This window comes from Brienomyrus brachyistius, chromosome 5, assembly GCF_023856365.1.
Source record: "Brienomyrus brachyistius isolate T26 chromosome 5, BBRACH_0.4, whole genome shotgun sequence".
In the NCBI taxonomy this organism is placed as follows: domain Eukaryota; kingdom Metazoa; phylum Chordata; class Actinopteri; order Osteoglossiformes; family Mormyridae; genus Brienomyrus; species Brienomyrus brachyistius.
In genome coordinates this window covers 34,140,921-34,165,676 of record NC_064537.1, presented here as the reverse complement: position 1 = coordinate 34,165,676, position 24,756 = coordinate 34,140,921, and the positions used below count along the sequence as shown (strand labels likewise).

Below are 24,756 nucleotides of genomic sequence, written 5' to 3'. Positions count from 1 at the left end.
AATCCAAACAGCATGTGAGAAATAAAATTATGCAAAAGAAAAGACGCAACCAAGCGCCTTGATTTTGATATTCAATCTTCTCGACGTAGATGTTTCTTAGCGGTTTTCCGGTCTTGTGAATTCTTGGGCTACGAAAAGAGCAGTTGCTCTTTGTGTTTCTAAATCTTCTGTGGAAGTTATTTGATAGTGGTGAAGTCAGTTTCCAGGTGCTTGATTAAAGTCGTCTGAAGAAAGAACCAATGCTAGCCATTGGATATAACGGCATTGCAAAAGAGGCCAGCTGCTGGTATTTCTCATTTGATTCAGTGAGAGGATGAGCCACTGACAATTGGCAGACTACATAAAATTTCCTTAGGTTAAGGAAAGAAATGTACGTCTGTTGTTTCCATAGTGTAGTGGTTATCACGTTCGCCTAACACGTGAAAGGTCCTCGGTTCGAAACCGAGTGGAAACATGGCAGCTTTAAGCTTTTGGCCCAAGTTTCAAAACCTACACACCACTGAAACCAAGAAACCAAGTTAGTGTCAGACACCGAGCCAATGCGTGACGTTCCACAAAGTGTGAGTTTTCGCTGTCTGACTCGTTCTACATTTGGCTCATAATTCAAGCAGCATGTGAGAAGTAAAATTATGCCAAAGAAAAGATGCAACCAAGCGGCTTGATTTTCATGTTCAACGATTACGACGTAGATGCCTCTTAGCGGTTGTCCGGAGCAGACACCTTGCAAGGAGACAGCGAGAGCAAGAGCACAGCGCCTTGATTTTGATGTTCAATGATCACGACGTAGATGCCTCTTAGCGGTTGTCCGGAGCAGAGACTTTGCAAGGAGACAGCAAGAGCAAGAGCACCGCTGTGCTTTATGGGGTTCAGAGTCAGAAGGCATTTCTCAGAGAAGAACCAGATCAGAAAGTTGCCGGTCCTGAGGTCTCGCGTCTGTGTCTTGGCTAGCTCAGTCGGTAGAGCATGAGACTCTTAATCTCAGAGTCGTGGGTTGGAGCCCCACGCTGGGTGCTGTCTTCTTGAGGCATAGAAGCCCATCACCCTCCAAGACGTGAACATGAAGAGTCCCGCCGTCAACAAAACATCAGCGTGACTCGTTCTGCCTTCTTGTGAGAGGCCGCATAGGACCTGTCTGCGTGCTGAATGCGCTGTGTTCTCCCATGCAGGTGGAACGTCTGTGCTGTCGTGCAGCTGACTTGAAAATGCCCTGTTGCTCGTTTTAGTGGCCAGGAGTGAAAAACTGAAGAGTGAGAAGTAAGCTGAGGGCACAACTACACTGGGAATGCTGGGAGGACATCGGTTAGGTCACAAAAGTCAGAAGCTAGCCAAAAGGGTCACAATGGGAAGTGGAGGGAAAAAAAGAAAAAAAAAAAAAAAGAATCCCAAGCAGACGCCCCTGGAGTTCCCTGACCGGGAATCGAACCTGGGCCGTGGTGGTGAGAGCGCCAAATCCTGACCACTAGACCACCAGGGACCCCCCCACAATAGCGCTTTGCGTTCTGTCATACAGAAATACTGACAAGTACCCCTTCAGGTCAGACCTGGCTAGGCATTTTGTCTTCACGGCACATTTCGCCAAAGTGCTCTGTAGCACTCTTATTCCTCACACACCGACCCAATGCGTGACGTTCCACAAAGTGTCTGTTTTCACTGCCTGAATAGTTCTACATTTGGCTCAGAATCCAAGCAGCATGTGAGAAATAAAATTATGCAAAGAAAAGATGCAACCAAGTGCCTTGATTTTGATGTTCAATGATCACAACGTAGATGCTTCTTAGCGGTTGTCCGAAGCAGAGACCTTGCAGAATTTGAGTGTGAAATCATTGATCCTTCTGAAATGCAACGATACCTTACCAATCCAATTATGATAGTGAGAAGAGTCTTGTTAACTGATGGGCTATGAAAACAGCGGTTGCTTTGTGTTTCTGAATCTTGTGTAGTACGAGGAAGAGATTTTATACCGGGGTCAAGTCAGTTTCCATGTGCTTGATTAAAGTCGTCTGAAGAAAGAACTGATGCTAGCAAGTGGACATGATGGCATTACAAAGGAGGCCAGCTGCTGGTATTTCATCAGCCACTGACAATTATCAGATTAAATAAAATTTCCTTTGGTTGAGGAAGGTGCTGAATGTGAGTTGTTTCCATAGTGTAGTGGTTATCACGTTCGCCTCACACGCGAAAGGTCCTCGGTTCGAAACCGAGTGGAAACATGCCTGCCTATCGCTTTTGGCCCAAGCTTCAAAACCAAGACACCGGTGAAACCAAGTTGCCATTATTCCGTAGTTTCACACACCGAGCTAATGCGTGACATTCCACAAAGTCTGAGTTTTCGCTGTCTGAATAGCTCTACATTTGGCTCATAATTCAACCAGCATGTGAGAAGTAAAATTATGCCAAAGAAAAGATGCAACCAAGCGGCTTGATTTTCATGTTCAACAATTACGACGTAGATGCCTCTTAGCGGTTGTCCGGAGCAGAGACCTTGCAAGGAGACAGCGAGAGCAAGAGCACAGCGCCTTGATTTTGATGTTCAATGATCACGACGTAGATGCCTCTTAGCGGTTGTCCGGAGCAGAGACTTTGCAAGGAGACGGCGAGAGCAAGAGCACCGCTGTGCTTTATGGGGTTCAGAGTCAGAAGGCATTTCTCAGAGAAGAACCAGATCAGAAAGTTGCCGGTCCTGAGGTCTCGCGTCTGTGTCTTGGCCCGGCTAGCTCAGTCGGTAGAGCATGAGACTCTTAATCTCAGAGTCGTGGGTTGGAGCCCCACGCTGGGTGCTGTCTTCTTGAGGCATAGAAGCCCATGACCCTCCGAGACGTGAACATGAAGAGTCCCGCCGTCAACAAAACATCAGCGTGACTCGTTCTGCCTTCTTGTGAGAGGCCGCATAGGACCTGCTGAATGTGCTGTGTTCTCCCATGCAGGTGGAACCTCTGTGTTGTCGTGCAGCTGACTTGAAAATGCCCTGTTGCTCGTTTTAGTGGCCAGGAGTGAAAAACTGAAGAGTGAGAAGTAAGCTGAGGGCACAACTATGCTGGGAGGACATCGGTTAGGTCACAAAAGTCAGAAGCTAACCAAAAGGGTCACAATGGGAAGTGGAGGGAAAGACAAAAAAAAAAAAAAAAAAAAAGAATCCCAAGCAGACGCCCCTGGAGTTCCCTGACCAGGAATCGAACCCGGGCCGTGGCGGTGAGAGCGCCAAATCCTGACCGCTAGACCACCAGGGACCCCCCACAGTAGTGCTTTGCGCTCTGTCATACAGAAATACTCACAAGTGCCCCTTCAGGTCAGACCTGGCTAGGCATTTTGTCTTCACGGCACATTTCGCCAAAGTGCTCTGTAGCACTCTTATTCCTCACACACCGACCCAATGTGTGACGTTCCACAAAGTGTCAGTTTTCGCTGTCTGAATAGTTCTACATTTGGCTCAGAATCCAAACAGCATGTGAGAAATAAAATTATGCAAAGAAAAGATGCAACCAAGTGCCTTGATTTTGATGTTCAATGATCACAACGTAGATGCTTCTTAGCGGTTGTCCGAAGCAGAGACCTTGCAGAATTTGAGTGTGAAATCATTGATCCTTCTGAAATGCAACGATACCTTACCAATCCAATTATGATAGTGAGAAGAGTCTTGTTAACTGATGGGCTATGAAAACAGCGGTTGCTTTGTGTTTCTGAATCTTGTGTAGTACGAGGAAGAGATTTTATACCGGGGTCAAGTCAGTTTCCATGTGCTTGATTAAAGTCGTCTGAAGAAAGAACTGATGCTAGCAAGTGGACATGATGGCATTACAAAGGAGGCCAGCTGCTGGTATTTCATCAGCCACTGACAATTATCAGATTAAATAAAATTTCCTTTGGTTGAGGAAGGTGCTGAATGTGAGTTGTTTCCATAGTGTAGTGGTTATCACGTTCGCCTCACACGCGAAAGGTCCTCGGTTCGAAACTGAGTGGAAACATGCCTGCCTATCGCTTTTGGCCCAAGCTTCAAAACCAAGACACCGGTGAAACCAAGTTGCCATTATTCCGTAGTTTCACACACCGAGCTAATGCGTGACATTCCACAAAGTCTGAGTTTTCGCTGTCTGAATAGCTCTACATTTGGCTCATAATTCAACCAGCATGTGAGAAGTAAAATTATGCCAAAGAAAAGATGCAACCAAGCGGCTTGATTTTCATGTTCAACAATTACGACGTAGATGCCTCTTAGCGGTTGTCCGGAGCAGAGACCTTGCAAGGAGACAGCGAGAGCAAGAGCACAGCGCCTTGATTTTGATGTTCAATGATCACGACGTAGATGCCTCTTAGCGGTTGTCCGGAGCAGAGACTTTGCAAGGAGACGGCGAGAGCAAGAGCACCGCTGTGCTTTATGGGGTTCAGAGTCAGAAGGCATTTCTCAGAGAAGAACCAGATCAGAAAGTTGCCGGTCCTGAGGTCTCGCGTCTGTGTCTTGGCCCGGCTAGCTCAGTCGGTAGAGCATGAGACTCTTAATCTCAGAGTCGTGGGTTGGAGCCCCACGCTGGGTGCTGTCTTCTTGAGGCATAGAAGCCCATGACCCTCCGAGACGTGAACATGAAGAGTCCCGCCGTCAACAAAACATCAGCGTGACTCGTTCTGCCTTCTTGTGAGAGGTCGCATAGGACCTGCTGAATGTGCTGTGTTCTCCCATGCAGGTGGAACCTCTGTGTTGTCGTGCAGCTGACTTGAAAATGCCCTGTTGCTCGTTTTAGTGGCCAGGAGTGAAAAACTGAAGAGTGAGAAGTAAGCTGAGGGCACAACTATGCTGGGAGGACATCGGTTAGGTCACAAAAGTCAGAAGCTAACCAAAAGGGTCACAATGGGAAGTGGAGGGAAAGACAAAAAAAAAAAAAAAAAAAAGAATCCCAAGCAGACGCCCCTGGAGTTCCCTGACCAGGAATCGAACCCGGGCCGTGGCGGTGAGAGCGCCAAATCCTGACCGCTAGACCACCAGGGACCCCCCACAGTAGTGCTTTGCGCTCTGTCATACAGAAATACTCACAAGTGCCCCTTCAGGTCAGACCTGGCTAGGCATTTTGTCTTCACGGCACATTTCGCCAAAGTGCTCTGTAGCACTCTTATTCCTCACACACCGACCCAATGTGTGACGTTCCACAAAGTGTCAGTTTTCGCTGTCTGAATAGTTCTAGATTTGGCTCAGAATCCAAACAGCATGTGAGAAATAAAATTATGCAAAGAAAAGATGCAACCAAGTGCCTTGATTTTGATGTTCAATGATCACAACGTAGATGCTTCTTAGCGGTTGTCCGAAGCAGAGACCTTGCAGAATTTGAGTGTGAAATCATTGATCCTTCTGAAATGCAACGATACCTTACCAATCCAATTATGATAGTGAGAAGAGTCTTGTTAACTGATGGGCTATGAAAACAGCGGTTGCTTTGTGTTTCTGAATCTTGTGTAGTACGAGGAAGAGATTTTATACCGGGGTCAAGTCAGTTTCCATGTGCTTGATTAAAGTTGTCTGAAGAAAGAACTGATGCTAGCAAGTGGACATGATGGCATTACAAAGGAGGCCAGCTGCTGGTATTTCATCAGCCACTGACAATTATCAGATTAAATAAAATTTCCTTTGGTTGAGGAAGGTGCTGAATGTGAGTTGTTTCCATAGTGTAGTGGTTATCACGTTCGCCTCACACGCGAAAGGTCCTCGGTTCGAAACCGAGTGGAAACATGCCTGCCTATCGCTTTTGGCCCAAGCTTCAAAACCAAGACACCGGTGAAACCAAGTTGCCATTATTCCGTAGTTTCACACACCGAGCTAATGCGTGACATTCCACAAAGTCTGAGTTTTCGCTGTCTGAATAGCTCTACATTTGGCTCATAATTCAACCAGCATGTGAGAAGTAAAATTATGCCAAAGAAAAGATGCAACCAAGCGGCTTGATTTTCATGTTCAACGATTACGACATAGATGCCTCTTAGCGGTTGTCCGGAGCAGAGACCTTGCAAGGAGACAGCGAGAGCAAGAGCACAGCGCCTTGATTTTGATGTTCAATGATCACGACGTAGATGCCTCTTAGCGGTTGTCCGGAGCAGAGACTTTGCAAGGAGACGGCGAGAGCAAGAGCACCGCTGTGCTTTGTGGGGTTCAGAGTCAGAAGGCATTTCTCAGAGAAGAACCAGATCAGAAAGTTGCCGGTCCTGAGGTCTCGCGTCTGTGTCTTGGCCCGGCTAGCTCAGTCGGTAGAGCATGAGACTCTTAATCTCAGAGTCGTGGGTTGGAGCCCCACGCTGGGTGCTGTCTTCTTGAGGCATAGAAGCCTATGACCCTCCGAGACGTGAACATGAAGAGTCCCGCCGTCAACAAAACATCAGCGTGACTCGTTCTGCCTTCTTGTGAGAGGCCGCATAGGACCTGCTGAATGTGCTGTGTTCTCCCATGCAGGTGGAACGTCTGTGTTGTCGTGCAGCTGACTTGAAAATGCCCTGTTGCTCGTTTTAGTGGCCAGGAGTGAAAAACTGAAGAGTGAGAAGTAAGCTGAGGGCACAACTATGCTGGGAGGACATCGGTTAGGTCACAAAAGTCAGAAGCTAACCAAAAGGGTCACAATGGGAAGTGGAGGGAAAGACAAAAAAAAAAAAAAAAAAAAGAATCCCAAGCAGACGCCCCTGGAGTTCCCTGACCGGGAATCGAACCCGGGCCGTGGCGGTGAGAGCGCCAAATACTGACCGCTAGACCACCAGGGACCCCCCACAGTAGTGCTTTGCGCTCTGTCATACAGAAATACTCACAAGTGCCCCTTCAGGTCAGACCTGGCTAGGCATTTTGTCTTCACGGCACATTTCGCCAAAGTGCTCTGTAGCACTCTTATTCCTCACACACCGACCCAATGTGTGACGTTCCACAAAGTGTCAGTTTTCGCTGTCTGAATAGTTCTACATTTGGCTCAGAATCCAAACAGCATGTGAGAAATAAAATTATGCAAAGAAAAGATGCAACCAAGTGCCTTGATTTTGATGTTCAATGATCACAACGTAGATGCTTCTTAGCGGTTGTCCGAAGCAGAGACCTTGCAGAATTTGAGTGTGAAATCATTGATCCTTCTGAAATGCAACGATACCTTACCAATCCAATTATGATAGTGAGAAGAGTCTTGTTAACTGATGGGCTATGAAAACAGCGGTTGCTTTGTGTTTCTGAATCTTGTGTAGTACGAGGAAGAGATTTTATACCGGGGTCAAGTCAGTTTCCATGTGCTTGATTAAAGTTGTCTGAAGAAAGAACTGATGCTAGCAAGTGGACATGATGGCATTACAAAGGAGGCCAGCTGCTGGTATTTCATCAGCCACTGACAATTATCAGATTAAATAAAATTTCCTTTGGTTGAGGAAGGTGCTGAATGTGAGTTGTTTCCATAGTGTAGTGGTTATCACGTTCGCCTCACACGCGAAAGGTCCTCGGTTCGAAACCGAGTGGAAACATGCCTGCCTATCGCTTTTGGCCCAAGCTTCAAAACCAAGACACCGGTGAAACCAAGTTGCCATTATTCCGTAGTTTCACACACCGAGCTAATGCGTGACATTCCACAAAGTCTGAGTTTTCGCTGTCTGAATAGCTCTACATTTGGCTCATAATTCAACCAGCATGTGAGAAGTAAAATTATGCCAAAGAAAAGATGCAACCAAGCGGCTTGATTTTCATGTTCAACGATTACGACATAGATGCCTCTTAGCGGTTGTCCGGAGCAGAGACCTTGCAAGGAGACAGCGAGAGCAAGAGCACAGCGCCTTGATTTTGATGTTCAATGATCACGACGTAGATGCCTCTTAGCGGTTGTCCGGAGCAGAGACTTTGCAAGGAGACGGCGAGAGCAAGAGCACCGCTGTGCTTTGTGGGGTTCAGAGTCAGAAGGCATTTCTCAGAGAAGAACCAGATCAGAAAGTTGCCGGTCCTGAGGTCTCGCGTCTGTGTCTTGGCCCGGCTAGCTCAGTCGGTAGAGCATGAGACTCTTAATCTCAGAGTCGTGGGTTGGAGCCCCACGCTGGGTGCTGTCTTCTTGAGGCATAGAAGCCTATGACCCTCCGAGACGTGAACATGAAGAGTCCCGCCGTCAACAAAACATCAGCGTGACTCGTTCTGCCTTCTTGTGAGAGGCCGCATAGGACCTGCTGAATGTGCTGTGTTCTCCCATGCAGGTGGAACGTCTGTGTTGTCGTGCAGCTGACTTGAAAATGCCCTGTTGCTCGTTTTAGTGGCCAGGAGTGAAAAACTGAAGAGTGAGAAGTAAGCTGAGGGCACAACTATGCTGGGAGGACATCGGTTAGGTCACAAAAGTCAGAAGCTAACCAAAAGGGTCACAATGGGAAGTGGAGGGAAAGACAAAAAAAAAAAAAAAAAAAAGAATCCCAAGCAGACGCCCCTGGAGTTCCCTGACCGGGAATCGAACCCGGGCCGTGGCGGTGAGAGCGCCAAATACTGACCGCTAGACCACCAGGGACCCCCCACAGTAGTGCTTTGCGCTCTGTCATACAGAAATACTCACAAGTGCCCCTTCAGGTCAGACCTGGCTAGGCATTTTGTCTTCACGGCACATTTCGCCAAAGTGCTCTGTAGCACTCTTATTCCTCACACACCGACCCAATGTGTGACGTTCCACAAAGTGTCAGTTTTCGCTGTCTGAATAGTTCTACATTTGGCTCAGAATCCAAACAGCATGTGAGAAATAAAATTATGCAAAGAAAAGATGCAACCAAGTGCCTTGATTTTGATGTTCAATGATCACAACGTAGATGCTTCTTAGCGGTTGTCCGAAGCAGAGACCTTGCAGAATTTGAGTGTGAAATCATTGATCCTTCTGAAATGCAACGATACCTTACCAATCCAATTATGATAGTGAGAAGAGTCTTGTTAACTGATGGGCTATGAAAACAGCGGTTGCTTTGTGTTTCTGAATCTTGTGTAGTACGAGGAAGAGATTTTATACCGGGGTCAAGTCAGTTTCCATGTGCTTGATTAAAGTCGTCTGAAGAAAGAACTGATGCTAGCAAGTGGACATGATGGCATTACAAAGGAGGCCAGCTGCTGGTATTTCATCAGCCACTGACAATTATCAGATTAAATAAAATTTCCTTTGGTTGAGGAAGGTGCTGAATGTGAGTTGTTTCCATAGTGTAGTGGTTATCACGTTCGCCTCACACGCGAAAGGTCCTCGGTTCGAAACCGAGTGGAAACATGCCTGCCTATCGCTTTTGGCCCAAGCTTCAAAACCAAGACACCGGTGAAACCAAGTTGCCATTATTCCGTAGTTTCACACACCGAGCTAATGCGTGACATTCCACAAAGTCTGAGTTTTCGCTGTCTGAATAGCTCTACATTTGGCTCATAATTCAACCAGCATGTGAGAAGTAAAATTATGCCAAAGAAAAGATGCAACCAAGCGGCTTGATTTTCATGTTCAACGATTACGACATAGATGCCTTTTAGCGGTTGTCCGGAGCAGAGACCTTGCAAGGAGACAGCGAGAGCAAGAGCACAGCGCCTTTATTTTGATGTTCAATGATCACGACGTAGATGCCTCTTAGCGGTTGTCCGGAGCAGAGACTTTGCAAGGAGACGGCGAGAGCAAGAGCACCGCTGTGCTTTATGGGGTTCAGAGTCAGAAGGCATTTCTCAGAGAAGAACCAGATCAGAAAGTTGCCGGTCCTGAGGTCTCGCGTCTGTGTCTTGGCCCGGCTAGCTCAGTCGGTAGAGCATGAGACTCTTAATCTCAAAGTCGTGGGTTGGAGCCCCACGCTGGGTGCTGTCTTCTTGAGGCATAGAAGCCCATGACCCTCCGAGACGTGAACATGAAGAGTCCCGCCGTCAACAAAACATCAGCGTGACTCGTTCTGCCTTCTTGTGAGAGGCCGCATAGGACCTGCTGAATGTGCTGTGTTCTCCCATGCAGGTGGAACGTCTGTGTTGTCGTGCAGCTGACTTGAAAATGCCCTGTTGCTCGTTTTAGTGGCCAGGAGTGAAAAACTGAAGAGTGAGAAGTAAGCTGAGGGCACAACTATGCTGGGAGGACATCGGTTAGGTCACAAAAGTCAGAAGCTAACCAAAAGGGTCACAATGGGAAGTGGAGGGAAAGATAAAAAAAAAAAAAAAAAAAAAGAATCCCAAGCAGATGCCCCTGGAGTTCCCTGACCGGGAATCGAACGCGGGCCGTGGCGGTGAGAGCGCCAAATCCTGACCGCTAGACCACCAGGGACCCCCCACAGTAGTGCTTTGCGCTCTGTCATACAGAAATACTCACAAGTGCCCCTTCAGGTCAGACCTGGCTAGGCATTTTGTCTTCACGGCACATTTCGCCAAAGTGCTCTGTAGCACTCTTATTCCTCACACACCGACCCAATGTGTGACATTCCACAAAGTGTCAGTTTTCGCTGTCTGAATAGTTCTACATTTGGCTCAGAATCCAAACAGCATGTGAGAAATAAAATTATGCAAAGAAAAGATGCAACCAAGTGCCTTGATTTTGATGTTCAATGATCACAACGTAGATGCTTCTTAGCGGTTGTCCGAAGCAGAGACCTTGCAGAATTTGAGTGTGAAATCATTGATCCTTCTGAAATGCAACGATACCTTACCAATCCAATTATGATAGTGAGAAGAGTCTTGTTAACTGATGGGCTATGAAAACAGCGGTTGCTTTGTGTTTCTGAATCTTGTGTAGTACGAGGAAGAGATTTTATACCGGGGTCAAGTCAGTTTCCATGTGCTTGATTAAAGTCGTCTGAAGAAAGAACTGATGCTAGCAAGTGGACATGATGGCATTACAAAGGAGGCCAGCTGCTGGTATTTCATCAGCCACTGACAATTATCAGATTAAATAAAATTTCCTTTGGTTGAGGAAGGTGCTGAATGTGAGTTGTTTCCATAGTGTAGTGGTTATCACGTTCGCCTCACACGCGAAAGGTCCTCGGTTCGAAACCGAGTGGAAACATGCCTGCCTATCGCTTTTGGCCCAAGCTTCAAAACCAAGACACCGGTGAAACCAAGTTGCCATTATTCCGTAGTTTCACACACCGAGCAAATGCGTGACATTCCACAAAGTCTGAGTTTTCGCTGTCTGAATAGCTCTACATTTGGCTCATAATTCAACCAGCATGTGAGAAGTAAAATTATGCCAAAGAAAAGATGCAACCAAGCGGCTTGATTTTCATGTTCAACGATTACGACATAGATGCCTCTTAGCGGTTGTCCGGAGCAGAGACCTTGCAAGGAGACAGCGAGAGCAAGAGCACAGCGCCTTGATTTTGATGTTCAATGATCACGACGTAGATGCCTCTTAGCGGTTGTCCGGAGCAGAGACTTTGCAAGGAGACGGCGAGAGCAAGAGCACCGCTGTGCTTTATGGGGTTCAGAGTCAGAAGGCATTTCTCAGAGAAGAACCAGATCAGAAAGTTGCCGGTCCTGAGGTCTCGCGTCTGTGTCTTGGCCCGGCTAGCTCAGTCGGTAGAGCATGAGACTCTTAATCTCAGAGTCGTGGGTTGGAGCCCCACGCTGGGTGCTGTCTTCTTGAGACATAGAAGCCCATGACCCTCCGAGACGTGAACATGAAGAGTCCCGCCGTCAACAAAACATCAGCGTGACTCGTTCTGCCTTCTTGTGAGAGGCCGCATAGGACCTGCTGAATGTGCTGTGTTCTCCCATGCAGGTGGAACGTCTGTGTTGTCGTGCAGCTGACTTGAAAATGCCCTGTTGCTCGTTTTAGTGGCCAGGAGTGAAAAACTGAAGAGTGAGAAGTAAGCTGAGGGCACAACTATGCTGGGAGGACATCGGTTAGGTCACAAAAGTCAGAAGCTAACCAAAAGGGTCACAATGGGAAGTGGAGGGAAAGACAAAAAAAAAAAAAAAAAAATAATCCCAAGCAGACGCCCCTGGAGTTCCCTGACCAGGAATCGAACCCGGGCTGTGGCGGTGAGAGCGCCAAATCCTGACCGCTAGACCACCAGGGACCCCCCACAGTAGTGCTTTGCGCTCTGTCATACAGAAATACTCACAAGTGCCCCTTCAGGTCAGACCTGGCTAGGCATTTTGTCTTCACGGCACATTTCGCCAAAGTGCTCTGTAGCACTCTTATTCCTCACACACCGACCCAATGTGTGACGTTCCACAAAGTGTCAGTTTTCGCTGTCTGAATAGTTCTACATTTGGCTCAGAATCCAAACAGCACGTGAGAAATAAAATTATGCAAAGAAAAGATGCAACCAAGTGCCTTGATTTTGATGTTCAATGATCACAACGTAGATGCTTCTTAGCGGTTGTCCGAAGCAGAGACCTTGCAGAATTTGAGTGTGAAATCATTGATCCTTCTGAAATGCAACGATACCTTACAAATCCAATTATGATAGTGAGAAGAGTCTTGTTAACTGATGGGCTATGAAAACAGCGGTTGCTTTGTGTTTCTGAATCTTGTGTAGTACGAGGAAGAGATTTTATACCGGGGTCAAGTCAGTTTCCATGTGCTTGATTAAAGTCGTCTGAAGAAAGAACTGATGCTAGCAAGTGGACATGATGGCATTACAAAGGAGGCCAGCTGCTGGTATTTCATCAGCCACTGACAATTATCAGATTAAATAAAATTTCCTTTGGTTGAGGAAGGTGCTGAATGTGAGTTGTTTCCATAGTGTAGTGGTTATCACGTTCGCCTCACACGCGAAAGGTCCTCGGTTCGAAACCGAGTGGAAACATGCCTGCCTATCGCTTTTGGCCCAAGCTTCAAAACCAAGACACCGGTGAAACCAAGTTGCCATTATTCCGTAGTTTCACACACCGAGCTAATGCGTGACATTCCACAAAGTCTGAGTTTTCGCTGTCTGAATAGCTCTACATTTGGCTCATAATTCAACCAGCATGTGAGAAGTAAAATTATGCCAAAGAAAAGATGCAACCAAGCGGCTTGATTTTCATGTTCAACGATTACGACATAGATGCCTCTTAGCGGTTGTCCGGAGCATAGACCTTGCAAGGAGACAGCGAGAGCAAGAGCACAGCGCCTTGATTTTGATGTTCAATGATCACGACGTAGATGCCTCTTAGCGGTTGTCCGGAGCAGAGACTTTGCAAGGAGACGGCGAGAGCAAGAGCACCGCTGTGCTTTATGGGGTTCAGAGTCAGAAGGCATTTCTCAGAGAAGAACCAGATCAGAAAGTTGCCGGTCCTGAGGTCTCGCGTCTGTGTCTTGGCCCGGCTAGCTCAGTCGGTAGAGCATGAGACTCTTAATCTCAGAGTCGTGGGTTGGAGCCCCACGCTGGGTGCTGTCTTCTTTGTAGGGAGCCGCCCACTGGCCCAATGGCGGAATCCAATGGCGCAGCCGAAGGCTGTGAATGCGTGTTGGTCCTTCCAAGCGCTCCTGGGAATTACTTACCCTTTTTAATATACAAAATATTCTTTTAGACACATATCTGACTCCATTTTATTAATAACCTTATTTAAATATATTGTAGTCATGACGTTTATGTTGTTTGGATTACTTCGAGACTCTCCTTTAGATTACCAACTCTAGTTTACCCCTGATGAAGGAGCCCGCCAGATTTGCCTCGGCCGACAGGGCGATCCGTGGGCTTGTTCCACAGGGTTTGTCTTAGAGGTACGGAAACCGCCACCATTTAAGACAATATCAGCCTCTGATTATTCGGGTCCCTCGACCTATATAATTCCCCAAAGGCTCAGTGTCTGCCAATTACTGAGCATGTGGGTGCCTCGGAGATTAAGTCGATGTTTACCCGAACCACATGTACGTCCACCTCAGAGGCTCAGCCGGGGGCAGCCCATATCATAACATGTGTCAACCTCAGCGGCTGTGACGGCGCACCTTTTGTTGCGGTAGTTTGTACGAGGCTTTACTTTGGGCTCGTCTCAGGGACTCCGCCGATGCCGCCCATTGTCTTACCATGTGAGCGTCTCAGGGACTATGCCCGGTGCCTAGGAACATAGTGTGTACGCCCCTCAGAGGGTAGACCGGTACCTTTCATCAGCATGTGTTGACCTCAGAGGTTAAGTCGGCCCGTAACTGAGCGTGTGCGAACTCCAGAGGTGCGGTTCTGGTACCCACCTAACTTAACTTGGGCAGTCGAGTTTGGGACCCGGATAAAAGGTATTTAACTCAGAGGCTGCAAGATAGTATTTACCACTTTAGTCCTAATCAGGATCGAAGCCCAATCTGGAAAGTTTATAAAGAAGTTAGCAAATCAGACAGTCATGAAGTAATCAAGACAACATTTATTAAACATATTACAATATCCAATCATTGACATGTGGCCACACATACTTGTAAATACATTTTGACAAATACAATATAAAACCATCACATACCTCAGCTGAGAGTGCACAAAGTTCTGCGGAAAGTATCTGACTACAGATGGACTTTCGCCCAGTTCTCTGCGGGAGCTCTGATTACAGAGTGACTCCCCGACCTCTTCTGAGGCCCTTCCTTAAGTATCCCAACCAGGTGATGGCATGTCTCTGAAGATTGACCAATTTCGGTCAATAGTTAATTTTAGGGCCATTGCTGGCCTTGGTTCTCAAGTCCCCAGCCAATCAGATCACTTTAGGGGGAGGTTATAATTCCCTTGTTCTAACCATGTGGGAGGCTTTCACATTTTTGTAGATTTAGCCGAATTATCTATATTTCCCTTGGGGAAAGTTCTACTGCCTTAACTCTGAGAGTGTAATACTCCTCGTCTCATGCCTATTCAAACGAGACCAAACATGCGTGTATTTGTCCCTAACATCTATGTGTGGTGAGTTATCCTATTTCTAGTGGAAAAGGTCTCTGTGTCTGGGGACTGACAGCTGTTGTTCTGTGGATTGACTGCGGAACTCCGGCCACTCCAGGGGGTGAAAGGTCTTGCTTTTTCTGTATTGCTCCAGTTATTCTCAGGAGCCGGCAGGGCTTTGCATTCCTTAAAAGGGGTGTTTTGAAGAGTTGAGTCCAGTCTTGCCTGGGTCAGCGGAGCTCTGAAATAGACTGCTGCAGGCTGGTCAGATTTGGGGCCTGCAAGACCTATAGTTTTATGTCCTTACATCTTGAGGCATAGAAGCCCATGACCCTCCGAGACGTGAACATGAAGAGTCCCGCCGTCAACAAAACATCAGCGTGACTCGTTCTGCCTTCTTGAGAGAGGCCGCATAGGACCTGCTGAATGTGCTGTGTTCTCCCATGCAGGTGGAACGTCTGTGTTGTCGTGCAGCTGACTTGAAAATGCCCTGTTGCTCGTTTTAGTGGCCAGGAGTGAAAAACTGAAGAGTGAGAAGTAAGCTGAGGGCACAACTATGCTGGGAGGACATCGGTTAGGTCACAAAATCAGAAGCTAACCAAAAGGGTCACAATGGGAAGTGGAGGGAAAGATAAAAAAAAAAAAAGAATCCCAAGCAGACGCCCCTGGAGTTCCCTGACCGGGAATCGAACCCGGGCCGTGGCGGTGAGAGCGCCAAATCCTGACCGCTAGACCACCAGGGACCCCCCACAGTAGTGCTTTGCGCTCTGTCATACAGAAATACTCACAAGTGCCCCTTCAGGTCAGACCTGGCTAGGCATTTTGTCTTCACGGCACATTTCGCCAAAGTGCTCTGTAGCACTCTTATTCCTCACACACCGACCCAATGTGTGACGTTCCACAAAGTGTCAGTTTTCGCTGTCTGAATAGTTCTACATTTGGCTCAGAATCCAAACAGCATGTGAGAAATAAAATTATGCAAAGAAAAGATGCAACCAAGTGCCTTGATTTTGATGTTCAATGATCACAACGTAGATGCTTCTTAGCGGTTGTCCGAAGCAGAGACCTTGCAGAATTTGAGTGTGAAATCATTGATCCTTCTGAAATGCAACGATACCTTACCAATCCAATTATGATAGTGAGAAGAGTCTTGTTAACTGATGGGCTATGAAAACAGCGGTTGCTTTGTGTTTCTGAATCTTGTGTAGTACGAGGAAGAGATTTTATACCGGGGTCAAGTCAGTTTCCATGTGCTTGATTAAAGTCGTCTGAAGAAAGAACTGATGCTAGCAAGTGGACATGATGGCATTACAAAGGAGGCCAGCTGCTGGTATTTCATCAGCCACTGACAATTATCAGATTAAATAAAATTTCCTTTGGTTGAGGAAGGTGCTGAATGTGAGTTGTTTCCATAGTGTAGTGGTTATCACGTTCGCCTCACACGCAAAAGGTCCTCGGTTCGAAACCGAGTGGAAACATGCCTGCCTATCACTTTTGGCCCAAGCTTCAAAACCAAGACACCGGTGAAACCAAGTTGCCATTATTCCGTAGTTTCACACACCGAGCTAATGCGTGACATTCCACAAAGTCTGAGTTTTCGCTGTCTGAATAGCTCTACATTTGGCTCATAATTCAACCAGCATGTGAGAAGTAAAATTATGCCAAAGAAAAGATGCAACCAAGCGGCTTGATTTTTTATGTTCAACGATTACGACATAGATGCCTCTTAGCGGTTGTCCGGAGCAGAGACCTTGCAAGGAGACAGCGAGAGCAAGAGCACAGCGCCTTGATTTTGATGTTCAATGATCACGACGTAGATGCCTCTTAGCGGTTGTCCGGAGCAGAGACTTTGCAAGGAGACGGCGAGAGCAAGAGCACCGCTGTGCTTTATGGGGTTCAGAGTCAGAAGGCATTTCTCAGAGAAGAACCAGATCAGAAAGTTGCCGGTCCTGAGGTCTCGCGTCTGTGTCTTGGCCCGGCTAGCTCAGTCGGTAGAGCATGAGACTCTTAATCTCAGAGTCGTGGGTTGGAGCCCCACGCTGGGTGCTGTCTTCTTTGTAGGGAGCCGCCCACTGGCCCAATGGCGGAATCCAATGGCGCAGCCGAAGGCTGTGAATGCGTGTTGGTCCTTCCAAGCGCTCCTGGGAATTACTTACCCTTTTTAATATACAAAATATTCTTTTAGACACATATCTGACTCCATTTTATTAATAACCTTATTTAAATATATTGTAGTCATGACGTTTATGTTGTTTGGATTACTTCGAGACTCTCCTTTAGATTACCAACTCTAGTTTACCCCTGATGAAGGAGCCCGCCAGATTTGCCTCGGCCGACAGGGCGATCCGTGGGCTTGTTCCACAGGGTTTGTCTTAGAGGTACGGAAACCGCCACCATTTAAGACAATATCAGCCTCTGATTATTCGGGTCCCTCGACCTATATAATTCCCCAAAGGCTCAGTGTCTGCCAATTACTGAGCATGTGGGTGCCTCGGAGATTAAGTCGATGTTTACCCGAACCACATGTACGTCCACCTCAGAGGCTCAGCCGGGGGCAGCCCATATCATAACATGTGTCAACCTCAGCGGCTGTGACGGCGCACCTTTTGTTGCGGTAGTTTGTACGAGGCTTTACTTTGGGCTCGTCTCAGGGACTCCGCCGATGCCGCCCATTGTCTTACCATGTGAGCGTCTCAGGGACTATGCCCGGTGCCTAGGAACATAGTGTGTACGCCCCTCAGAGGGTAGACCGGTACCTTTCATCAGCATGTGTTGACCTCAGAGGTTAAGTCGGCCCGTAACTGAGCGTGTGCGAACTCCAGAGGTGCGGTTCTGGTACCCACCTAACTTAACTTGGGCAGTCGAGTTTGGGACCCGGATAAAAGGTATTTAACTCAGAGGCTGCAAGATAGTATTTACCACTTTAGTCCTAATCAGGATCGAAGCCCAATCTGGAAAGTTTATAAAGAAGTTAGCAAATCAGACAGTCATGAAGTAATCAAGACAACATTTATTAAACATATTACAATATCCAATCATTGACATGTGGCCACACATACTTGTAAATACATTTTGACAAATACAATATAAAACCATCACATACCTCAGCTGAGAGTGCACAAAGTTCTGCGGAAAGTATCTGACTACAGATGGACTTTCGCCCAGTTCTCTGCGGGAGCTCTGATTACAGAGTGACTCCCCGACCTCTTCTGAGGCCCTTCCTTAAGTATCCCAACCAGGTGATGGCATGTCTCTGAAGATTGACCAATTTCGGTCAATAGTTAATTTTAGGGCCATTGCTGGCCTTGGTTCTCAAGTCCCCAGCCAATCAGATCACTTTAGGGGGAGGTTATAATTCCCTTGTTCTACCATGTGGGAGGCTTTCACATTTTTGTAGATTTAGCCGAATTATCTATATTTCCCTTGGGGAAAGTTCTACTGCCTTAACTCTGAGAGTGTAATACTCCTCGTCTCATGCCTATTCAAACGAGACCAAACATGCGTGTATTTGTCCCTAACATCTATGTGTGGTGAGTTATCCTATTTCTAGTGGAAAAGGTGTCTGTGTCTGGGGACTGACAGCTGTTGTTCTGTGGATTGACTGCGGAACTCCGGCCACTCCAGGGGGTGAAAGGTCTTGCTTTTTCTGTATTGCTCCAGTTATTCTCAGGAGCCGGCAGGGCTTTGCATTCCTTAAAAGGGGTGTTTTGAAGAGTTGAGTCCAGTCTTGCCTGGGTCAGCGGAGCTCTGAAATAGACTGCTGCAGGCTGGTCAGATTTGGGGCCTGCAAGACCTATAGTTTTATGTCCTTACAGTTCCCCCCTTGGCCCCTTGGGGCAGACCATTGTCCCAGAGGGGTCATTTCCTAGGTCTCTGAAGTCTCCAACCTCTGTACGGGTTGAACCTGGAGAGGGCTAAGGATGAAGGCGTTTTTGGTAGAGGTTTTGAGAACCTGGATGTGATGTCGGAGGTAGCAGAATTGGAGTATTGTAATGATGAAGATACAGCCACTGGCAATAACACATATCCGAAACATCCAGTCCCACCATGAATAGATATACTGTGCTGAACGGGTGGATGCGCTGGTCAAGATATGTACAGTTTTCTTTGCTAAATTAGCCTGCACCTGCGCCTGATGGAGGTGGTAGTCAATCTGTCGAATGACTTGCTGAACTAAATCCATGGTATCGGCCATGGTTCGAGTGCCTTCTTCATAAAAGGTGTCATCCCACCATGGAGAGACATCAACATCTAATGGTACTCTTCCCAAAATGTTGATGTGGCCCATGGTGAAGTCCTCGGTTACCTCCAGGCAGAAAGTGTGATTTGCAGGGCAGGTAAGGCCTCCATAGGAGAATGAGTCCATTTCACTGACAACACACCATTGTGTATGTGAGACTTGAACCGCTTCTGCATGTCCATGTAGAGAGTGTATATTGATGAGTTTTGTGTCGTTATGTGAAAAGGGCTGAAGTGTGTTGCAAGTGCAAATGATATGATGTGTGGTCTCGTGGCAACAGGGACGAGTGGTAAATAGGGTTTCAGTCCCTCTCAGAGTCATGTATCCCATACGATGGTCCCACTTAATTACCTGGTCTTTCATTACAGTTCCCAGGGATCGTATGGTGGTCGAATTTGGATATACCTGGTCTGGATTACTTAAAGGAAAGGTTACAAAGAATCCTATACAACCAACGCATTCAGTACCCGTATGCATCATTAAAGAGGTTAGCAATTCAGAATATTTCAAAGTTCCTCTTATATCTGATTTCAACCATTTCTCTAACTCAAGTTTGCCAATCAGGTCTTTAAGAGCATGTCTTGGAGTTTTTCTCAGACGTAGGTCCAATATTTCCTGTCTTGCTGCTGTAAACAGATCTTGCGCATAAGCGCGGCAGGCTATATCACGCTCGAGGAATTGTGTCTGGTTAAAGAGGGCCTCACTAATTGTTAGAAGGGTTTGGGCTTCAGATTTTACTGCTTTGATGAGATTCTCATTACTATTTGAGAGATGTTGGACGCCGGTGGCTACTTGATTAGCCACCCAGGTTGTATACTGGGATTGTCCTGCTATTCTGTAACTGTTTATTATGGAATTCCCTGACCCAAACAGTCCGGTTATGTCTGCAACTAAATCTCGTTTGGGTCGTTTATACGACACTTGAATAGCAAGCCGGCTCTTGTAATCAGAGACTAAGTCCTCGAGTCGCGTTTGTAACCAGGTATATGTCTTATCTTCGCCATTACAATGTTTTAGATATAGAGGTAACAGATTCGAAATATTATACGTTACATGTGCCATTACTAAATTAACATCATGTATTAAAGTTTTGTTTAGGTTGCCTTTGATAAGTCCGCCGGGAGGAGCAGGATATACCGTAGGGCATCGGTTGGGCTTATGGTACCCACATGTGGTGAGGTTGAAGCAGTGATGTGCTGTCCATGAGCAGTTCTGAGGGCTGGTGTAGTCAATCCTGCTGCTTTGGCACTGCCCCACACAGTAAGTCCCTTCTCTCCGGCTGGTCCATATGAAGATCTTGGGTTTGCTGATCTTCCCTGGAGGGGCAGTTAGATTGAAGAACAACTCTGTGTAATGTATACTGGTGGTGTTGTGGGTTATTGAGTGTGTGCACCAATACTTTGCAGGTTCTAGATCCCGGGTGTTATAACACTTCTTCGGGTCTAGCCCATTGTTATTCTGTTTATGCATGGGATATAACTTTCCCTGGGTTGCGTCTGGTATATCCTTAAGTTTATACCAGGCTGTGAGATTATGGGATCCTGAAGAGATGCTGAGGTATCCAGTTATATTTAAATAGGGAAGATAGGTGGATCCTGTCTTACAGCAAATCTGTGTGGCACAATTTGGTTCCGGAGCTACTCCGGGGGGCCATATAACTGAGTCCTGTAATTGTGTCTCATGAGATGTGTATGGCCCCTCCATGTGTCTCCACACCCATCTTCCGCATTCTGAGCTGTGCTTCAACTGGACTCTCTGCCCCAGCTTGAGGCATGTCTGGTTAGACACCTCCCTCACGTCGGGGGTCCATGGAATTGCAGTTATGAGCCTGTAATGGGACATAGGAATATGGACAAGGTTATTTTGTCATTGAATCTTGGGTTGCTTTGCATTGGGACATGTGGTACCACTTTAACTTTCCTTTGATGGTTATACCCACACAACTGTTGCATACGGCTTTCACTTCATATGGCCCATGCCATCGCGGGGCAAAACCATTTTCTTTCACGAAGACCCGTACCATTATCATATCCCCTGCTGAGAACTTGGTCTCAGAATTTGGGTTGAACTGCACATCATTAGCTCGGTCTGATTGTTGCTGTTTGATGGCTGCTGACGCTTGGAGGGTTTTCAAACGTTCTTGCAGTTGGAGTAGCACTGTTTGTTGCTTAGCCACTATAAGTGGTCCCATATCTGCAGGGGATATTTCTGGGTCAATTGGCAATTTCATCACTCGTCCAGTCATGAGTTCATATGGACTAACGCCTGTTGCTTTTGAAGGGGTTGCTCGTAGCACCGTTAGGACTGTGGGTAGTGCATCAATCCATTGGTTGTGGCATTGTGCTATCTGCTTTGCAATGCCTTCCTTGATTGTGCGATTTACTCGCTCGACTATCCCAGAACTCTGGGGTCTGTATGGGACATGGAGCTTCTGCTGGATGTTCAACATCCGGCACATCTCTCTTACTACCTGTCCTGTGAAATGGGTACCTTGATCAGATTCAATTTGCGTCGGTGTCCCCCATAACGGGATGATTTGGTTCGCTAGCACCCGTGCCACTGTAGTTGCTGTATTATTACGTGTGGGTATGGCCTCTACCCACTTTGAGAATTTATCGATTATGATCAAGCAATACCGGTACCCCCCTTTGGCACTGGGTAGCGGGCCAATGAAATCCATCTGCAATTCCTCCCAGGGACCCCGTGGCGGGTCTGGTCTATGGAATTTGGTACGCCCTGGTTTTCCTTGGTTAACGATGGCACACACATGACATGACTTACACCATGTGGCCACGTCTGATCCCATCGCTGGCCACCAGAAGTACCGTTGTATAAGCTGTAATGTTTTATGGGCTGATACATGTGTATATTCATGATACAATTTTATTATTGGTTTTTGTAATGCTTCGGGTACGACATATTTACCTTCTCTGAGTATTATTCCTTCTTTAATGGTGATCAGTGCATCACTGTCTAACGGGGCCGTGAGCATTTTATCGGAGACCCATAACTCTTTCTGATATTGTTTTAAGTCAATCGGAGTGATCTGAATGGTATTTATGCTATGAACCTGCTGATGTTCAGCTTGCCATTCCTTTCCCTGTAAAGCTGCTAATTTTGCCAGCTGATCAGCTATGTTATTATTTTGCTCGTGTTTATTTGGATTTTTAGTTATGTGTGCCCGCACTTTAACTACTGAAAGGGGGTTTGCGCGTTGCTGAATCGCTTGCCAGATTGCTGTAACAACGTCATAATGTTTAATTGGTTTTCCAGCAGATGTTAAGAATTTGCGCAATCGCCACTGGGTGATGAAATCGTGTACTACGCCAAATGCATATCGACTGTCTGTATATATACATAATGGTTCTGGGTGCATTTGTATTGCTTCTAATAATGCTATTAATTCAGCTTCCTGAGCAGATAAATTGGCTGGCAGTTTAAGCAGTATCGGTTGATTGGTTTCTGCTTGATTGGTCTGTGGGGTCCATACCGCACATCCGGTATAGAATTGTCCCTTTTCCCAGAACCGCGCTCCATCTACGTATGCTAGAGTTTGTCCTGGCATTTCTCTGTCTAGTACGGGACTTTCTCTTTCCGGTTCTGGCTCACATGTGTGCGGATGTCCCTCTATATCCCCAAGCAAGTGAGGTAATATCCGGTCATGTACCGTAGTGATGTCCCGGGCTTGGATGTCTGCTACCCATCTTGCCAATCGCTGGCCAGAAACCCCTTTGATTTTTCCTTCTAACAGTAGCTGTACAGGCGTATGCATAGTGTGTATTATTACCGGTTGGAATCCCACAATCGGTTCTGTCACCGTTAACATCCAGTGCACCGCTAAGAGTTGCTGAGTACAGGAGTCAAACCCTTGTTCCACCGGAGACTTTAAGCGGCTATAGTATGCAACTGGGCGCAATTTCCCTCCATGTTCTTGAGCCACCACCCCACTAAGCGTATTGTCATACGAGTCTGATTGAATATGAAAAGGTTTTGTGGTGTCCGGCAAACCGAGCGCTGGTGCCGCACACAGCTGCTGCTTTAGATCGGTGAATGCTTTATCATGCTCCTCGGTCCAATTAAGGACTTCTGAAGGTTTGCTTTTCCCTTTCTGCAATGCATATAGCGGAGCTGCGCATTTGGCAAATTCTGGAATAAAGTCACGTAAATAATTTGCCGTACCTAGGACCTTTTGAAGCGCATTCAGTGTGTGTGGTCGGGGTAATTCCGCAATGCACTTCTTCCTGTCCTCTGTTAAGGCTCTATGGCTGTGTGAGAGTGTGTATCCTAGGTATTGGACCTCCTGGCGGGCAATTTGGGCCTTTTCTTTATTTAACTTAAACCCTGATGCCCCCAGGCTCTGTATCACTTTTTCCACAAGCTGCAAGTGATACTCGAGCGATCCTTCTGTGGCAATGAGTATGTCATCTACATAGTGAACCACTTCACCCGTCCCCATTAAAGGACCCAAAACATCGGCGACTGCTCTATGAAAAATAGCCGGACTGTTATGTAATCCTTGGGGCATGCGTTCCCAGGTATACTGTATTTGATTCACTGTGAACGCCAACTTCCATTGGTCCTCTTTTTTTACTTTAAGGGACCAAAACCCGTTTTTAATGTCGAGTACCGTAAACCAGCAAGCCTCAGCTCCCACCTGTGTTAGTATGGTGGAAGGGTTGGCTACTATTGGGGTCGCTTTTGGCAAAACCCGATTTAAACGCTGGTAATCAATGCACAGTCTCCATTTCCCATTGGGCTTTGGCACTGGTAAACAGGGAGAATTGGTCGTTGAGCTACAACGCCGAACTATGCCTCTGATCTCAAGCTGCTTCACAATCTCATGCACTGCAGCTTCTGCCTCTGGTTTAATATGATACTGCTTTTGGGGGGGTGGTGGCTTCCCTTCTATGCATACCTCAAAGTCCACAAGTCCACAATCATGTTCATGCGTCGCCCAAACTTTTTGATGATTTTCAACTAACTGTTGGATGAGATCAGTGTTGGATATGGACATGATGAATGCCTTCCCGTATCGGGCACGGCTTTTACTCACTTTTTCCGTTCTCAGCTCAATTTGCTTTTCCAAACAATGAATTACTACACCATATTTCCGCATGATGTCCATTCCCAACACTGTCCCTTCACTATTTCCAGGCACATACCAAAATGGCTCCTCAATAGTCACTACACCCAAGTCTAATTGAGTGGGCTGCGTTTGTGTGGCTATCATTGTGACATCCCCAATACCTTTAATTTGTATAGTTTTATTTGTTAATGGAAGGGGAATATCCGTGCAGGAGCAGGATGCCCCGGTATCAATTAGAGCATGCACTAATCGGCCTCCAAGATTAGCCTTTACTTTGATCCGGTTCCCACTAACAATAGTGCTCCCCAATGCAATGGAGGCCACGTACCCCTATTGAGGGGGTTTGTATTTCTCCAACAGGGCGGTCAGTTCGGCCTGCAATGATCCAGATACCTCCTTTGAGCTCAGCGGTTTCCCATCAGCTTGCCCCTGGCTACACGCGGGCTTTCCGGTATGGTTCCCCTGGTTTCTGTTACAGAAACCTATGGCAGGATATCGCCGTTTCTCTCTCCCTTTAAAGCAATTTCCTGTCTTATGACCTGCCTTTTGACAAAATTTACACCATTCTGGGGATTTCTGTGGATCGGGGCTATTCCCTTCGGTTATCCACTGAGTTGCAGCTATGGTCCGAGTTTTGCTCAATTTCATTCGGTTTTCTATTTTGCCAGCCCAGTCCACCAATGCC

At 46.8% G+C, this 24,756-nt stretch overlaps 1 protein-coding gene and 11 non-coding genes across 12 annotated transcripts; 10 read left to right on the top strand and 2 right to left on the bottom strand.

The window, feature by feature from the left end:
• The first annotated feature begins 381 nt into the window (after positions 1 to 381).
• trnav-aac (transfer RNA valine (anticodon AAC)) lies at positions 382 to 454 on the top strand. The gene has a single exon. It is a non-coding gene; the product is annotated as a tRNA-Val (tRNA).
• Positions 455 to 2,137: 1,683 nt separating this feature from the next.
• trnav-cac (transfer RNA valine (anticodon CAC)) lies at positions 2,138 to 2,210 on the top strand. The gene has a single exon. It is a non-coding gene; the product is annotated as a tRNA-Val (tRNA).
• Positions 2,211 to 3,889: 1,679 nt separating this feature from the next.
• Positions 3,890 to 3,962, top strand: trnav-cac (transfer RNA valine (anticodon CAC)). Its single transcript has one exon. It is a non-coding gene; the product is annotated as a tRNA-Val (tRNA).
• A 1,678-nt stretch (positions 3,963 to 5,640) lies between these two features.
• trnav-cac (transfer RNA valine (anticodon CAC)) lies at positions 5,641 to 5,713 on the top strand. Its single transcript has one exon. It is a non-coding gene; the product is annotated as a tRNA-Val (tRNA).
• A 1,678-nt stretch (positions 5,714 to 7,391) lies between these two features.
• Positions 7,392 to 7,464, top strand: trnav-cac (transfer RNA valine (anticodon CAC)). The gene has a single exon. It is a non-coding gene; the product is annotated as a tRNA-Val (tRNA).
• Positions 7,465 to 9,142: 1,678 nt separating this feature from the next.
• trnav-cac (transfer RNA valine (anticodon CAC)) lies at positions 9,143 to 9,215 on the top strand. The gene has a single exon. It is a non-coding gene; the product is annotated as a tRNA-Val (tRNA).
• A 494-nt stretch (positions 9,216 to 9,709) lies between these two features.
• On the top strand, positions 9,710 to 9,782 carry trnak-cuu (transfer RNA lysine (anticodon CUU)). Its single transcript has one exon. It is a non-coding gene; the product is annotated as a tRNA-Lys (tRNA).
• A 1,112-nt stretch (positions 9,783 to 10,894) lies between these two features.
• trnav-cac (transfer RNA valine (anticodon CAC)) lies at positions 10,895 to 10,967 on the top strand. Its single transcript has one exon. It is a non-coding gene; the product is annotated as a tRNA-Val (tRNA).
• Positions 10,968 to 12,644: 1,677 nt separating this feature from the next.
• trnav-cac (transfer RNA valine (anticodon CAC)) lies at positions 12,645 to 12,717 on the top strand. Its single transcript has one exon. It is a non-coding gene; the product is annotated as a tRNA-Val (tRNA).
• Positions 12,718 to 15,416: 2,699 nt separating this feature from the next.
• Positions 15,417 to 15,488, bottom strand: trnae-cuc (transfer RNA glutamic acid (anticodon CUC)). The gene has a single exon. It is a non-coding gene; the product is annotated as a tRNA-Glu (tRNA).
• A 662-nt stretch (positions 15,489 to 16,150) lies between these two features.
• On the top strand, positions 16,151 to 16,223 carry trnav-cac (transfer RNA valine (anticodon CAC)). The gene has a single exon. It is a non-coding gene; the product is annotated as a tRNA-Val (tRNA).
• A 2,125-nt stretch (positions 16,224 to 18,348) lies between these two features.
• On the bottom strand, positions 18,349 to 20,740 carry LOC125741781 (uncharacterized). Its single transcript, XM_049013102.1, has one exon. The coding sequence runs from the start codon at positions 20,687 to 20,689 to the stop codon at positions 18,611 to 18,613; it is 2,079 nt and encodes a 692-aa protein (XP_048869059.1). The 5' UTR covers positions 20,690 to 20,740; the 3' UTR covers positions 18,349 to 18,610.
• Positions 20,741 to 24,756: the final 4,016 nt, after the last annotated feature.

Bases quoted from the DNA above. Each gene is read 5' to 3' on its own strand.
- LOC125741781 (XM_049013102.1), bottom strand. From the start codon at position 20,689: ATGGAGGGGCCATACACATCTCATGAGACACAATTACAGGACTCAGTT.